General features: G+C 39.1%; 1 protein-coding gene across 4 annotated transcripts in view; it reads left to right on the forward strand.

The window, feature by feature from the left end:
- TOPBP1 (DNA topoisomerase II binding protein 1) overlaps window positions 1-15,912 on the forward strand; it is a 65,443-nt gene that overhangs the window by 25,727 nt on the left and 23,804 nt on the right. For all 4 annotated transcript variants that reach the window (XM_055295385.2, XM_055295387.2, XM_055295389.2 and 1 more), the window contains exons 15-19: window positions 7,834-8,007; window positions 8,096-8,205; window positions 12,389-12,512; window positions 13,104-13,250; window positions 13,368-13,470. In XM_055295385.2, coding sequence (XP_055151360.1) covers window positions 7,834-8,007; window positions 8,096-8,205; window positions 12,389-12,512; window positions 13,104-13,250; window positions 13,368-13,470 — 658 coding nt within the window. The remainder of the gene's footprint in view (window positions 1-7,833; window positions 8,008-8,095; window positions 8,206-12,388; window positions 12,513-13,103; window positions 13,251-13,367; window positions 13,471-15,912) is intronic.

The following is a 15,912-nucleotide window of genomic DNA, read 5'->3' on the forward strand; positions in this document are numbered from 1 at the left end:
AAAGTTTTGCAGTGGAAAGCTGATAGTTCTGAATAGCCTCAGTACAAAAAACACATTTAAAGATTTTATTGTTTAGAGTCATAGTTTATTGAGCAGTATTTTTTCTCTTTTTTCTTTCTTTTTTGATGGCACATAAATAATGCTTCATCTTATAATCAGTGGTTCTTCAAACTGATTTAATATGGTATGTTGAATTCTTTACTCAAAACATAAAAGGGCCCATGGAATAATCACAAAATTGACCATCTATTAAGCCTCACCCTTGCCCCCTCCCAAAAAAAACTCACCACTTATTTAAACTTAATTTTTAATTAATATACATCAAAACAGTACAATAAATTTACTGCTAATGAAATATCAGTGTTAATCATTGGGAAGCCACTATACACGTTCAGATAGAGACCATGGTCAGTACTGTAAACCCTTCCTTGTGGCTCCATCACTGCTTCCTCCCTAAAGTATACTCCTGACTTCTAACACTATAGTTTTGTTATGCTCGTTTTTGACTTTTAAATATGTGGAATCATAGTATGTATTCTTTTGAGTCTTTTTTTTTTTATTGTTCTTTAACCCTTATTTAGATGTGTCTGTTTTGCTGCGTGCAAATATAGTTCATTTATTTATTCCTTTGTATGGATATACAGAACTTACATTTCCAGTGTACTGTTGATGGGCATTTAGTTAGTTACTAGTTTTTTGCCCTTACAAAATCATTTTACTGTGAACATTCTTGTGCATGTTTCTTGGAGTCTATGTGTGTGTGTTACTATGTGGTATATACCTAGAAGTGAAATTATTGGGTTATATTTCAGCTTCAGTAGAGAATGACAAATTTTTTGCCAAAGTGATTATACCAGTTTATGCTTCCACCAGTAATGTGTTGAGTGTACCCAGTGTTCCTCATCTTTGCTGATACTTGCTATTATAAGTTGTTTTATTTCACTTTTTACTTCAAAATAATTTCTAACTTACAAAAAGTTGTAAAATAAAAGTGGTATAAGGGGCTGGGCGTGGTGGCTCACACCTGTAATCCCAGCACTTTGGGAGGCTGAGGTGGGAGCCTCACTTGAGACCAGGAGTTCTGGACGAGTCTAGGCAATATAGAGAGACCCCTATCTCTAACAAATTTTTTTTTTAAATTAGCTGGGCTTATTGGAGTGCACCTATAGTCCTAGAACTCAGGAGGCTGAGGCGGCAAGATGGCTTGAGCCCAGGAGTTTGAGGCTGCAGTGAGCTATTATCCTACCACTGCACTCCAGCCTGAGTGACAGAGTAAGACCCTGTCTCAACAAGAAATAGGTTCAAGGATGGCTGGACATAGTGGCTCATGCCTATATCCCAGCACATTGAGGCTGAGGTGGATCACTTGAGGCAAGGAGTTGGACACCAGCCTGGGCAACATGGTGAGACCCCACATCTACAAAAAGTTGGAAAAATTAGCTGGGCATGATGATGAGTACCTCTTCTTACTTAAATAGTATTCTTTATTATTTGTCAGTTTTAAATTATATTTTTGACTCCCACTAATTGCCTATATAGAAGATCTTATTCTGTTTCCTCCTTTTCTCTCTTCTATTTTTCATTGCATATTTTTTTACTTTGTCAGGAGGGAAAATATATTTTTTCAACCCACAGACCCCCCCCCCCCCGTTTTGGTCTTAACTCTACAATCGAATATATGAAATGCGTACTCTTCTTTTTGAAGCTTACCTGTCACTTTTGGTAGGATGAATTTCATTTTCCAATAGATTCCTCAGGAATCTGTGTGTACACATGTGTACAGTATTCCTTGAGTTCTGCATGTTCATAACTTTTACTATGGCCTTGCTTCTTCTACAAATTGTTTGGATGTACTATTCTTAGCTTGCAGTGTTTTTTCTTGAGTTTCCTGAAAATGCTCTTCCACTACTGTCTTGCTTTGTATGTGTTGTTTTTGAAAAAAATCTGATGCCAATCTAATTAAATTACTTGTCTTTGTAAGTTATTTCATCTTTTTGCCTGGAAGTCATGTGGATTTTTCTTTTATCTTTTTTTTTTTTTTTTTTTTTTTTTTAAGACAGAGTCTCACTCTGTCACCCAGGACCCAGGCTAGAGTGCAGTGGCACAATCTCAGCTCACTGCAACCTCTGCCTCCTAGGTTTAAGCGATTCTCCTGCCTCAGCCTCCTGAGTAGCTGGGATTACAGGCATGCGCCACCATGCCGGGCTAATTTTTGTATTTTTAGTAGAGATGGGGTTTTGCCATGTTGGCCAGGCTGACCTTGAACTCCTGATAACAAGTGATCTGCCTGCCTTGGCCTCTGAAAGTGCTGGGATTACAGGCATGAGCCACAACACCTGGCCTTTTCTTTTATCTTTGAACTCAAATAGTTTTACGAGGATGTCTAGATGTTAAGAATTCTCAGTCATTTGAAATCAGTTTTCCACAATATATGGTAGGTTTTAAAATTTGATTCTTTTCAAATTTTTGGTCTGAGAGATGAGAAGAATGGAGTTGCCAGTCCAAACTGAGTTGAACAGAACAGGTTGGGATTGGAGCCTAAAGACCAAGAGTTCACATGTTAGACACATTAAGTTTGAGATGCCTATTAGATATCCAAGTAGTTGTTAAATAGGCAGTTGCAAATAAAGCTGGAAGTTTGAGGAATGGTTTGGGCTGGAGATAAAAATTTGGGGTTCTGAGTTTGTATGTAATGTGTAAAGCCATGTGAGAATAGATGCCAAGAGAGTAGGAGAAGGCAAAGAAAGGAAAGAGGTTTTGTTTTGTTTTGTTTTGTTTAAGACAAGGTCTCACTGTGTCGTCCAGGCTGGAGTGTAGTGGCATGATCACAGCCCATTACAGCCTTGACCTCTGGACTCAAGCAATACCTTCCACCTCTGCCTTCAAAGCAACTAGGATTTCAGGTGCATGTCACCACACCTGGCTAATTTTTAATTTTTTTGTAGATATGGGGATCTTACCACATTGCTAAGGCTAGTCTTAAATTCCTGGACTCAAGCAATCCTCCTGCCTTGGCCTCCCAAAGTGTTGGGATTATAGGTGTGAGCCACCACGTCCAGCCAAAGAAAAGAGTTCTAAGCAACACCTTGAGGTGCTCACCTTTAGAGGAGGAACCAGCAAAGGAGACTGAGAAGGAGCTATAAGAGAGGAGGAAAGCCTAGAGATTATTTTAGAAGCCAAGTATTTCAAAGAGGGAGGAGGGGTTAACTATGTCCAGGACTGCTCAAAGATAAAGGTGAGAATAGAAAATTGGCCAGTGGATTGAGCATTATGAAGGTCAATGATGTCATCATAACAGTAAGGGTTTTGGTGGCATGATGGAGGTGGAAGCTGGTGTGGGTTCATAAAGAAATGAGAAGAATCGGAGACATTGAGTGTAAACAACAATTTTTGAAGGAGTCTTGCCATAAAGGGGAGCCAAGAAATGGAGTTGTAGTTATGGGGCAAAGTAGGGTCAAAAGAAGGTTGTTTTCTTTTTAAGGTAGAAGAAATAGCTAGGCTCATTGCTGCATGCCCATAATCCCAGTACTTTGGGAGCCCGAGACGGGAGGATCACTTGAGTCCAGGATTTCAAGACAAATCTGGGCAACGTGGCAAGATCCTGTCTCTACAAAATACACAAAAATTAGCTGGGTGTGGTGGTACACGTCTGTAGCCCCAGCTAGTTGGGAGGCAGAGGCAGGAGGATTGCTTGAGTCCAGGAGATAGAGGACGCAGTGGGCAGTGATCATGCCACTGCACTCCAGCCTGGGTGACAAACTGAGACCTTGTCTCAAAAAAAGAAGAAGAAGAAATAACTATATGCCAGCGTAACTGCTATTAGAGAGCCAATTGATGATGCAGATGAGAGAAGGAAGACTTGCAGGAGGCTTGAGTCTGAGAGGCATTGGGATCTACTCTTAAGTAGAGGAAAGTACTAGTGGCACGTTTGCTGAAGGCAGATAGATGTGGTATGGGAGCTTCTGGTTTTTATATAAGGAATCCTATAAAATGCTTTGAAGAAATTTTAAAAAGTTTAGCATATAGAAAGACTTACTATGTTCTTGCAAAATGGATTTAAGCACTGTCAAGATCTATAAAGGTGTATTAATCTGTTTGCACATTGCTGTAAAGAACTACCCCAGACCGAGTAATTTATTCTTATTTTTATTTTTTTATTTTGAGATGGAGTCTTGCTCTGTCACCCAGGCTGAAGTGCGGTGGCATGATCTTGGCTCACTGCAACCTCCGCCTCCTGGGTTCAAGCAATTCTCCTGCCTCAGCTTCCCGAGTAGCTGGGATTATAGGCACCTACCACCACACCCGGCTAATTTTTGTATTTTTAGAAGAGACGGGTTTCACCATGTTGGGCAGGCTGGTCTCAAACTCCTGACCAAGTGATCCACCCACCTCCGCCTCCCAAAGTGCTGGGATTACAGGCGCGAGCCACCACGTCCAACTTTATAAAGAAAAGAGGGTTAATTGACTCACAGTTCCACAGGCTGTACAGGAAGCACCACTGGGGAGGCCTCAGGAAAATTACAATCATGGTCGAAAGTGAAGGGGAAGTGAGCACGTCTTTCATGGCTGGAGAAGGAGGAAAAGATAGTGGGGGGAGATGCCACAAACTTTTAAACAACCAGATATCAGCTAGGCGTGGTGGCTCACGCCTGTAATCCCAGCACTTTGGGAGGCCAAGGTGGGTGGATCACCTGAGGTCAGGAGTTCAAGACCAGCCTGGCCAACATGGCAAAACCCCATCTCTACCAAAAATATAAAAATGAGCCCAGTGTGATGGCACATGCCTGTAATCCCAGCTACTCGAGAGACTGAGGCAAGAGAATCACTTGAACCAGGAGGTGGAGGTTGCAGTGCACCAAGATCGTGCCACAGCCCGGGCAACAGAGTGAGACTCCATCTCAAACCAGATATCATGAGAACTCACTCATTATCACAAGAACAGCAAGGGGGAAATCCACCCCCATAATCTAGTCACCTGCCACCAGGCTCCTCCTCCATCATTGGGGATTACAGTTCAACATGAGATTTGTGTGGGGACACAAATCCAAACCATATCAAAAGGTAGTGTAGATACTAGGAAAAAATGCAAGCAGAAACAGTATTAAAAAAAACCTGAAAAGTATAATTGCAGGTAGGCAGTAGCCCTACCGTTTATTAAAACCTCCTATAAAGCTTCAGTAATTAAAGCAGTGTGTTGTCACATGAATAATCAAGTTAGTGTATAAGATTATACTCCACAAATAGGGGAATTTATTGTGTAATAAAGGTGGCATTCAAATTGGACAACTAGCTAGCCATCTGAGAATACTTTGTAATTAAAGCTCACACTTTACATCAGAATACTTTTTAGATAATCAACTTTTGGGGTTTTTCTTGAAACAGGATCTCACTTTATCGCTTAGGCTGGAGTTCAGCGGCATCATCGTGGCTCACTGCAGCTTTGACCTCCTGGGCTCAAGCAGTCCTCCCACCTCAGCCTCCTGAGTAACTCAGACTACAGGTACATGACACTGTGCCCAGCTAATTGTATTTTTTGGAGAGGTAGAGTCTCACCATGTTGCTCAGGCTGGTCTAGAACTCCTGGGCTCAGGCAAGTTCTGCCTTGGCCTTCCAAAGTGTTGGAATTACAAGCGTGAACAACCACACCCAGCCTAGATGATCAGATTTAAACATAAGAAATGAAGCCATAAAAATTCCCAAACATGTCATGAATTTGTTTTTAAAATAATCCTAGTGTGGGGAAGGCCTAACTATAACATGCACTCCAAAAGAAATAGAAGATTCGTATGAATTTGACAGCATTAAAAATTCTCTGTGTGGTGGCACACGCCTATAGTCCCAGCTGACAAGGGAGGATTGCTTGAGCCCCGGAGGCAGAGGTTGCAGTGAGCTAAGATCGAGCCACTGCACTCCATTCTGGGCAAGAAAGCAAGACCCTGTCTCAAAAAACAAAAAAATTACCAGCGAGGCACGGTGACTCACACCTGTAATCCCAGCACTTTGGGAGGCCAAGGCGAGAGGATTGCTTGAGCCTAGGAGTTTGAGACCAGCCTGGGAAAGACGGCAAGGCCCTGTCTCTATGAAAAATTTTAAAATTAGCTGAGCACAGGGTTGTGCATCTGGAGTCCCAGCTACCTGGGAGGCTGAGGTGAGAGGATTCTTGAACCCAGGAGTTAGAAGTTATAGTGACCTATAATCATGCCACTGTACTCCAGCTTGGGTGACAAAGCAGGACTCCATCTCTGAAAAAAAAAGCTCCATGGCAAAAATTTGACAAATGATAAATTGAAAATAAATACGTGGGTATCATATCACAGTTGATACATGCACATATAAATTCATACAAATGAATATAAAAGTATATTCATACAAGCAAATATATTTTTTAAAAAAAGACTAACAACCCAGTGGAAAAATGGGCAAAGGATAGGAGCAGATAGTTATCACAAAAAATTAGATATAAATATACATATAGCCAGGCGTGGTGGCTCAAGCCTGTAATCCCAGCACTTTGGGAGTCAAAGGCGGGTGGATGACGAGGTCAGGAGTTTGAGATCAGCCTGAGCAACATGGTGAAACCCTGTCTCTACTAAAAATACGAAAAATTAGCCAGGCATGGTGGTGCATGCCTCTAGTCCCAGCTACTTGGGAGGCTGAGGCAGGAGAATTGCTTGAACCCAGGAGGCAGAGGTTGCAGTGAGCCGAGATTGCGCCATTGTACTCCAGCCCGGGTGACAAAGCGAGACTCTGTCTCAAAAATACACACACACACACACACACACACACAAAGATATTTAACCTCATTCAGTATAAAAGAGTAGAAAATTACAGCATACAGATAAAACTTTTTAGTCTTATCAGATTGTCAAAAAAGAAAAATCTGATTACTGCGATATCAAGCACGTTTAGAAAACACACACACTCATACTTTGCTCATGAAAATGTCAGCATTGGTAGATATATGTTGGTCTTGTTTTTTTAGTTTTTTTTTTTTTTTTTTTTTTTTTTTAAAGAAATTGGGTCTAACCGTGTTTCCCAGACTGGTCTCAAAACTCCTGGCCTTGAGCTGTCTTCCTGCTTCAACTTTTCTGGAGATTACTGACAGGAGCCACTGCACTGGGCTGGTAGATAACATTTTGCTTAAAAGGTTTCCTTTACTCTTGTGTGTGCAAAATGGTTTGTGTACAAGGTTATTCATTGCATCATTATACTAGCAAAAGACTGTTAACCGAAAGCTTATCAGTTGTACACAGGTTAAATACATTCTGATACATACATGGAATACTATACACATGCAAAAAAAAATGAGCAAGCCATTTGGACAACAGTAGCTTCCTTTCAGGAGGCAACTGTTGGTGGCTTTAGAACAGGAATATATTTTGAACTTTTGAAGATTTTTTTTTTTTTTAATTCTCAGCTCATTTTGACTTTCTAGCCTTCCTTATAATCCATTTCTTCGTTATATCCATCGTTGCTTATTTGTTTCCTTCTGGGTTTTTTTGTTTTGTTTTGTTTTCAAATTCAATTCTAAGATTCAGGTAAGAGACAAGCACTGCTGAAAATGTAAGCTTGTTAGTCTCTTTGAACAAATTTGCTGGACAGTGTGGAATTTTTGTTCATAGTATATAGATTCGGTTATATTTTATTCTTTTTATTGTTATTTGGAGGAAAACTAGAGGAAGTTAAACTGTAATCCATTAATTTTTAGGATTCTCCCCCTTCTCTCTCTTTACCCCTCTCTCCTCCTCTTTCTTTTTCCTGTCCTATTAACCCATCTTGCTTCTCTCTCTCTCTCTTCTTTTCTCCGTCTCTCTCTCTCCTTCGTATGTATAGGATGCACTTGCAGCCTTGGAAACTCCAGGACGTCCCAGCCAACAGAAAAGGAAAATGAGTACACCGCTCTCAGAAGTTATTGTCAAAAACTTGCAACTTGCTTTGGCAAATAGCTCTCGAAATGCTGTCGCTCTTTCTGCCAGCCCTCAACTGAAAGAGGCCCAGTCAGAGAAGGTAGGATTAGTTCTGTTATTAAAAGGAAGTTTTAGATAACATTTCAAACGATAATGACTGATCTGTTTCTTTTATTTTCCATGGACAGGAAGAAGCCCCAAAGCCACTTCACAAAGTAGTGGTATGTGTTAGTAAAAAACTTGGTAAGAAGCAGAGTGAACTAAATGGGATTGCAGCCTCTCTAGGAGCAGATTACAGGTAGTTGGCACATCTTTCTGTTTCATGGTGATATGACTGAAATTTATAAGGAAACCTAAAGCTATTGTGAGCATCTACAAGAAAACATTTATTTTGTTTTATGCGTCTTTATCTACAAAATGTCTCCAGTTGATTTTTAATTTGCCACATCTGTTGAAAATAGCCTCTCACATATCAATTCGCTCTTATATGTATAATGTATATTTTTTAGGGTATGCACAACAAATATTGGAGAACCTATTTTGTGCCACTAACTATTCTAGAAACTTGGGATCCATGAATGATCAGTATAGTCTAAAAGAATCCCTGTGTTCAAGGAGTTTAGAGTCTATTAATAGTGATACATCTGGATCTGAGATTAAGTTTATTTTTACTAGTGATTTTTCAGATTAGAGCCCTCTGGGAGTAGTACTAAGTACTCTGGCAGCCCTCCTTTATTAAGATAGTCTTTTTTGAGCATGTTTTCATTATCTTTTTTTTTTTTTTAAACTTTGGAGACTTACATTATCAGATTTTTCTTCAGTCTACCTGACAGCCTAAGCTGAAAACAGATTTCTAGCACAAATGGCATCAGTATCCGGAATTGAGAATCTCTTACCTATTTCAGCCAGTCCTGAGTTGACTGTACTCCTCCACTAGCTGTAATGCTTACTTTGTTGATAACTTGTGTTCAGCCATTCATAGATATCATAAGAATTTGTTTAACAAATGATGAACCATTTCAGGAATATGATTAGTTTCATCTTCCCCTTTGGTAACTCTTATTTCAGTTTGTTTTCTATTTGATAAAGAAATTAGGACAGGAAAATATAGAAGTAAAATTAATCTGTAATAGATATAAGCATCTTAGTGTTTGGTACATCCATTTGAAATAGTCAAGCTCTTCTACGGTATATTTGTATTACCTATTATAAATTGTTATGTAATCTTATCTGTTATTATCTAATTACCTATTATGTTACCTATTGCCAGTTGCTGAGCATTATCTCATTTCATTCTCATAGTAGCCCTACAAGGGGTGTGTGTATATTTTTTTTCCTCAAAATTGAATGTTTCCTTGTTTATTCTGTTTTGATGTAGACATGATATAAGACTTTCAAGGGAACATATAGGATGTATGTTTTTATACAATTTAAAATGCCAGTCCTCTCAGTATAAAAAATAGAATTTATTACTGAAATTCCTAAACAGAATTTAACCGTTGCATTGCATTAAAGTTTATATTAAATCTTTTCCTGAAATGGATTGGTAATTGATAAAGGGAAGAGCCTTATAATATGCGGAGGTTATGATATTTATGTATTCATAGAGTAAAGCAGTTCTCAAGTGAAGTTGTTCCAAATGTTCCCTTCCATGATCTAGTACCAGACTGTCCCAAAGAGATCATCCGATACTGTCTTCTGCCTTCAGACAGTTAAATATGTAGGCCAGATCTTTGCAACAAATCAGATGCAGCATCTTCATTTTATTACAAATATTTGTGTAACATTCCCTCTATTAAAATGAAATTTATAAATATAACCTACCTACTTTTATAATTTAAAAAAGTAGCAGACAGTATAGCACTCTGTGATGCATAGGAGAAATAGAAGGTGCATAATATAGAAAAGATATATGTTCACTTATGTATAATCCTAAGGCTGACTACACTAGAAAACAATGGAGTATTAATACGTTTGTATACCTATGTAAAGGCACCACAAATCCAACAGTCCCAAGGCCGAAACCGATCTGGGGACTCAGATACCATGAGTAGCAGTGGTCTTCCATCAATTTATACAGTAGTCACGTTTTTGGAATATTAGCATATATTAAAACTGCAAAAAAATAACGTGTTTATATGTCAAACAGGTTCTAGACTCATCTAATTATAAACAACTTTTTTTTACATACGTGAATTTGTCGGGACATTAGAATATCATGCAAGATATGACATAATTTTATGTATGACTGTTCCCCAGAATTTCCAGCATCCTGTACCTTACCCACTGCATGCTAGTAGCACCCTTCAACATACAAACACACATTGTAACAACCAAAATCACCCTCACAAATGTCCAAAATAACCCCTGAAGTAACACTTTTGCTGAAACCACTGATCTAGACCAAGGGTGGATGGGCTGGTTCATCTGTTTTTGTAAGTAAAGTTTTATTGGAATACAGCAATGCCTTTTCACTTACAAATTGCCTATGGCTGCTTTCACATACAAGACAAAAGTTGAGCAGTTGCAAAAGAGATTGTTTGGCCTGCAAAGTCTAAAATATTTACCATCTGGCCTTTTAAGAAAAAATTTGCCAAACTCTGATGTAAACCATCTACAACCACTGACAGTCTGTTCTTGAATGGCCTCTGAAGACTAAAACTCATGGTTTCCATATTGTCGTAGTGGAGTTGACTAGTAAACCAAATTGATTCAGGCAAAAATTCTCCTCTGTTTTTCTGAATTATCTTGATAATATACCACTACAGCAGAAAGGGAGACAGTTATTCTGAGAACTAACAAATTAGGCAAGGTGTATTTTTACTGTTATGTTTTAGGATACATGGTTAGTAGGAAATAGAGATTTTTATAATATAACTTAGGAAGCAATAGTACTTCTTACTTCTTATTCTTAGTTCTTTTATTTTTTTGAGAGGGAGTTTTGCTCTTGTTGCCCAGGCTGGAGTGCAGTGACACAATCTCAACTCACCACAACCTCCACTTCCTGGGTTCAAGCGATTCTCCTGCCTCAGCCTCCCGAGTAGCTGGTATTACAGGCGTGCACCACCACACCCGGCTAATTTTGTATTTTTAGAAGAGATGGGGTTTCTCCATGTTGGTCGACTGGTCTCAAACTCCCGACCTCAGGTGATCCGCCCACCTTGGCCTGCCAAAGTGCTGGGATTACAGGCATGAGCCACCACACCCAGCTTCTTAGTTCATTTGTCTATTTAAAAAGTTCAGAGATATTCCTTACTTAGAAAATGGAAAACATTAAGTGTCCCTAAGGATAAAATTATGTTTATTTTGGTGATTGTATTTAGAAATATAATTTTTACCTACCCTTTGGTTTTTACTTGATGTTTCCTAGGTCAAGAGAATATTGAATAGGGGCCGGGCACAGTGGCTCATGCGTGTAATCCCAGCACTTTGGGAGGGCAAGGCGGGTGGATCACTTGAAGTCAGGAGTTCGAGACCAGCCTGCCCAATATGGTGAAACCCCGTTTCTACGAAAAATAAAAAAATTAGCCGGGCGTGGTGGCGTACGCCTGTAATCCCAGCTGCTCAGGAGGCTGAGACAGGAGAATTGCTTGAACCCAGGAGGTGGAGATTGCAGTGAGCCAAGATCGTGCCACTGCATTCCAGCCTGGGTGACGAGCGAGACTCTGTCTCAAAAAAAGAGAGAATATTGAATAGGAAGAATTGGGAGATCATAGCATAATATAATAGTTAAGAGCATGGCTTTTGAAGTCAAAGTGATCTCTATCATTTACTCATTGAATATCCTTGAACAGGGTACTGAACCATGTCCCTTAGTTCTTTTATCTTTAAGATAAATGTAATAATACCAGTGTTTGGATTGTTGTGAGGAATGGATGAGATAATGATGTGTAAAATATATATAGTCTGTTTTGGGGCATACAATGAATAGTGACTGCCAGCAACTGGAGGGCAAGTTGGATGCTTTGCAATTTATTAATTTGAAATACTTTTATGGTTACTGTAAAAGTGATACTTTTTATAAAAGAAAATTGAAACAATTCAGAAAAGCATAAAGAAGAAAGTAATATTTTAAAGAATATTCTTCTAAACCTCTCTCTGTATTTATATACCTACAGATATATGCATAAAATTTGTCCAAAAAGATAGAGCCTGTCATCATTTTTTTAACTGTTTTTTTCTTGAGGTGGGGTCTTGCTGTGTTGCCTGGGCTGAAGTGCAGTGTCTGTTCACAGGGGTGATCATAGCACACTACAGCCTCAAACTCCTGGCCTCAAGTGTCCTCCTGCCTCAGCCTCCTGGGTAGCTGGGACTATAGGCATGTCTCACTTGGCTTGAGCCTGTCATTTTAATGGTCTTGTTTACTGTAGTCCGAAAGTTTTGGGAAGGTCAGAATATTCTGTTCATAGTAAATAAGGATCATCTTAAACTAATGAGGATGTTTCTCTTGGTTATTTGTTTTTTTGTATTGGTTATTTCAGGTGGAGTTTTGATGAAACAGTGACTCATTTCATCTATCAAGGGCGGCCAAATGACACTAATCGGGAGTATAAATCTGTAAAAGAAAGAGGAGTACACATTGTTTCCGAGCACTGGCTTTTAGATGTAAGCAGTGCTTTTTTCCCCTCTCTGTTAATTGAAAATGTATACAAACATTATTTCAGAGCACTAACTCAAGAGTTTTCACTCTCAATGGAACTAGAAGCCAGTTTAATAGTCTTGGTTAACTGTACACATTTCAGTTCTTTGGCATCAAAAACTTAAGATCTTTAGTCCTTAAATACTTAACAAATCTTTAATGGATACTCTTTCTAATTCTCCATTTCCCTTTACTAATTAAAAATGTGGTATGAATGGAAAGTTTATAATTATTTCGGGAAAATTTAACATATCAATAGAGTTTAGATCTGTATTTCTTTTTTTTTCCTGGGTATTCTCTGGAGGGTAATTGATACCTTTGCAAAAGCACAGGAGTGGTTTCAGATTTTATACTTCAGTGGATATGACATTTAAAACGTGAGGACAATTTGTCATTTGTATGATGCAAATTTTTCAGTGTAAACTACTTTTCAAACCAATTTTGTGAACTTTTTGCCATCTTACAGTATAATGTATTGCTTGTCCTGATCCTACTTAACATCATCTATTCATTAAGATTTTGTCAATCCTGTCTTAAAGCACACCATTGTATTGCAGTGTGCCCAAGAGTGTAAACATCTTCCTGAATCTCTTTATCCACATACTTATAATCCCAAAATGAGCTTGGATATCAGTGCCGTGCAAGATGGCCGACTCTGTAATAGTCGACTACTCTCAGCTGTGTCTGCAACAAAGGATGACGAGGTAGGAGATACGGATGATACATTTACCCCCTCTTAAGCTAAAGGTATAATCAAATATTGCTATGAAACCTTATACAGTGGCTTGGTTTGAGAATTTATAATTTTTCTTTTTCAATAGCCAGATCCTTTGATTTTAGAAGAAAATGATGTAGACAATATGGCCACCAATAATAAAGAGTCAGCACCATCAAATGGAAATGGAAAGAATGACTCTAAAGGAGGTAAAATATTTTATTTATTTTTTAATTAAAAAAGATTTTTTTGAGACAGGGTCTCAATTTTTTGTGGAGATGGGGTCTTGTCATCTTGCCCACACTGGTCTGAAACTCCTGGGCTGAAAGGATCCTCCTGCCTTGTGAGCCACTGCACCCAGCTGTAAAATATGTTTAAATTACTAAATACAAGCAAAGCATATATTAGAGGATTGATTTGCGGTCCCATGCTGACCATTCAGTGATAATTTGCAAAGTTTTGTGTAGTTTAAGTGTAAAGCTGATGAAATTTATGGAACTAGGTTTTTATGGAGTTAGTATGATACAGCCCTATTCCATTAAAGGTAGGTGAAGTTGGTGATTTTTAAAAATCTAGTCTTTGGTCCAGTTCTTTTGAGTGATTTTCAAAAAAGTTTTCTTATATGTACAATATATTTTAACATATCCACATGGTTTTAAAGATACAAAAAGACATATGAAGAGTTTCTTCCACCCTTATTCTCCAGCACCCCAGTGTTATTAGTTCCTTATGTATCCTTCTAGAGCTGTTTTATGCATATATAGCCATAAATATGTTTTTCCCCCATTAAAAAAGAAAAAAAACACATAGGCTGGGCATGGTGGCTCACGTCTGTAATCCCAGCACTTTGGGAGGCTGAGGCAGGCTGATTACCCAAGGTTGGGAGTTCGAGATCAGCCTGACCAACGTAGAGAAACCCCGTCTCTACTAAAAATACAAAACATTTGCCAGGCATGGTGGTTGCATGCCTGTAATTCCAGCTACTCGGGAGGCTGAGGCAGGAGAATCGCTTGAACTCGGGAGGCGGAGGTTGTGGTGAGCCGAGATCATGCCATTGCACTCCAGTCTGGGCAACAAGAGCAAAACTCTTGTCTCAAAAATAAATAAATAAATAAAAATAAATGGTGGACTACTATACATGCTATTTCATACGCTGATCTTTTTGTTACCTTGGGGAGTGTTTTATATCAGTAGATAACTAGGAGCTTCTTTAGTCTTTTTCTTTCTTGCTTTTCTTCCTTCCTTCCCTGCCTTTCCTTCCTGTCCCTCTTCCTCTCCTTTCCCTCTTCTCTTCCTTTCCCTTTCCTTCTTTCTTCCCTTTTCTTTCTTTTTGGGCAACTGTATTGTATTCATTATGAATAGTCCCACTTTGTTTAGGCATCCATTCTTAATAGGCATTTAGGTTATTTCTACTTCTTGCTTTTATAAATAGTACTGCATTGAATAACCTTATACATAGATATCTTTTAATAGATTTAATATGTTCTATTTTCCTTACTCATTCTAACCTACCAAAGCTTTCCCTGTGACTTACCTATTTGGTTAGTCTCACTCTGTTCATTCCAAATGTATTTATTTAATACTTACTCCAGAGTTTAGGCTTTAAAGAAAACCAAAGGTAAATACAGTTGTCTTGTCCCTTGGTATCCATGTGGCATTGGTTCCGAGGACTTACCTCAGGTACCAAAATCCACAGATGCTTAAGTCCCTTATGTATAAAATGACATAGGATTTGAATTTAACCAATGCACATCCTCCTGTATACTTTAAATCATCTCTAGATTACTTATAATATCTAATACACTGTAAATGTTTTGTAAATAGTTATTTTTTTTTTACTGGTACTTTTAATTGTGATATTTTTCATTTTTATGTCTTTAAAATATTTCTGATCCATACCTGGTTGAATCCATGCATGCAGAACTGGCGGATGTGGAGGGCTGGCTGTATATTGTGGTCTGTGTTTTCAAGAGCCTTTGAGGAGTCTGGGCACGGTGGCTCACACCTGTAATCTCAGAGCTTTGGGAGGCCAAGGCAAGAGGATTGCTGACGCTAGGGATTCCAGACCAGCATGGGCAACTTAGTGAGACCTTGTCTCTACAAAAAATTTTAAAAATTAGCCGGGCATGGTGGTGTACACCTGTAGTGCCAGCTACTCAGGATGCTGAGGCTGGAGGATCACTTGAGCCTAGGAGTTACAGGTTATAATGAGCTATGATCATACCACTGCAGTCCAGCCTGGGCCACAGAGCAAGACCCTGTCTCTAAAAAATTAAAAGAATCTTTGGGAAAAATCAGACACATACACAAATGACTGTAATACATCTCAGAGTATAGTACATACCATGAGAGTCAGAAGCAGGCAGGGAGCTTTACAGAGGGATAATCACTACAGGTCTTGATGAAATGTCTTTGAAGGGGGCCGGGCACGGTGGCTCATGCCTATAATCCCAGCACTTTGGGAGAGTGAGGTGGGCAGATCACCTGAGGTCAGGAGTTCAGACCAGCCTAGCCAATGTGGCGAAACCCCATCTCTACTAAAAAATACAAAAATTAGCCAGGCATGGTGCTGGGCACCTGTAATCCCAGCTACTTGAGAGGCTGAGGCAGGGAGAATTGCTTGAACCTGGGAGGTGGAGGTTGCAGTGAGC

The sequence above is a fragment of the Symphalangus syndactylus genome, chromosome 10 (assembly GCF_028878055.3).
Source record: "Symphalangus syndactylus isolate Jambi chromosome 10, NHGRI_mSymSyn1-v2.1_pri, whole genome shotgun sequence".
Lineage (NCBI taxonomy): Eukaryota > Metazoa > Chordata > Mammalia > Primates > Hylobatidae > Symphalangus > Symphalangus syndactylus.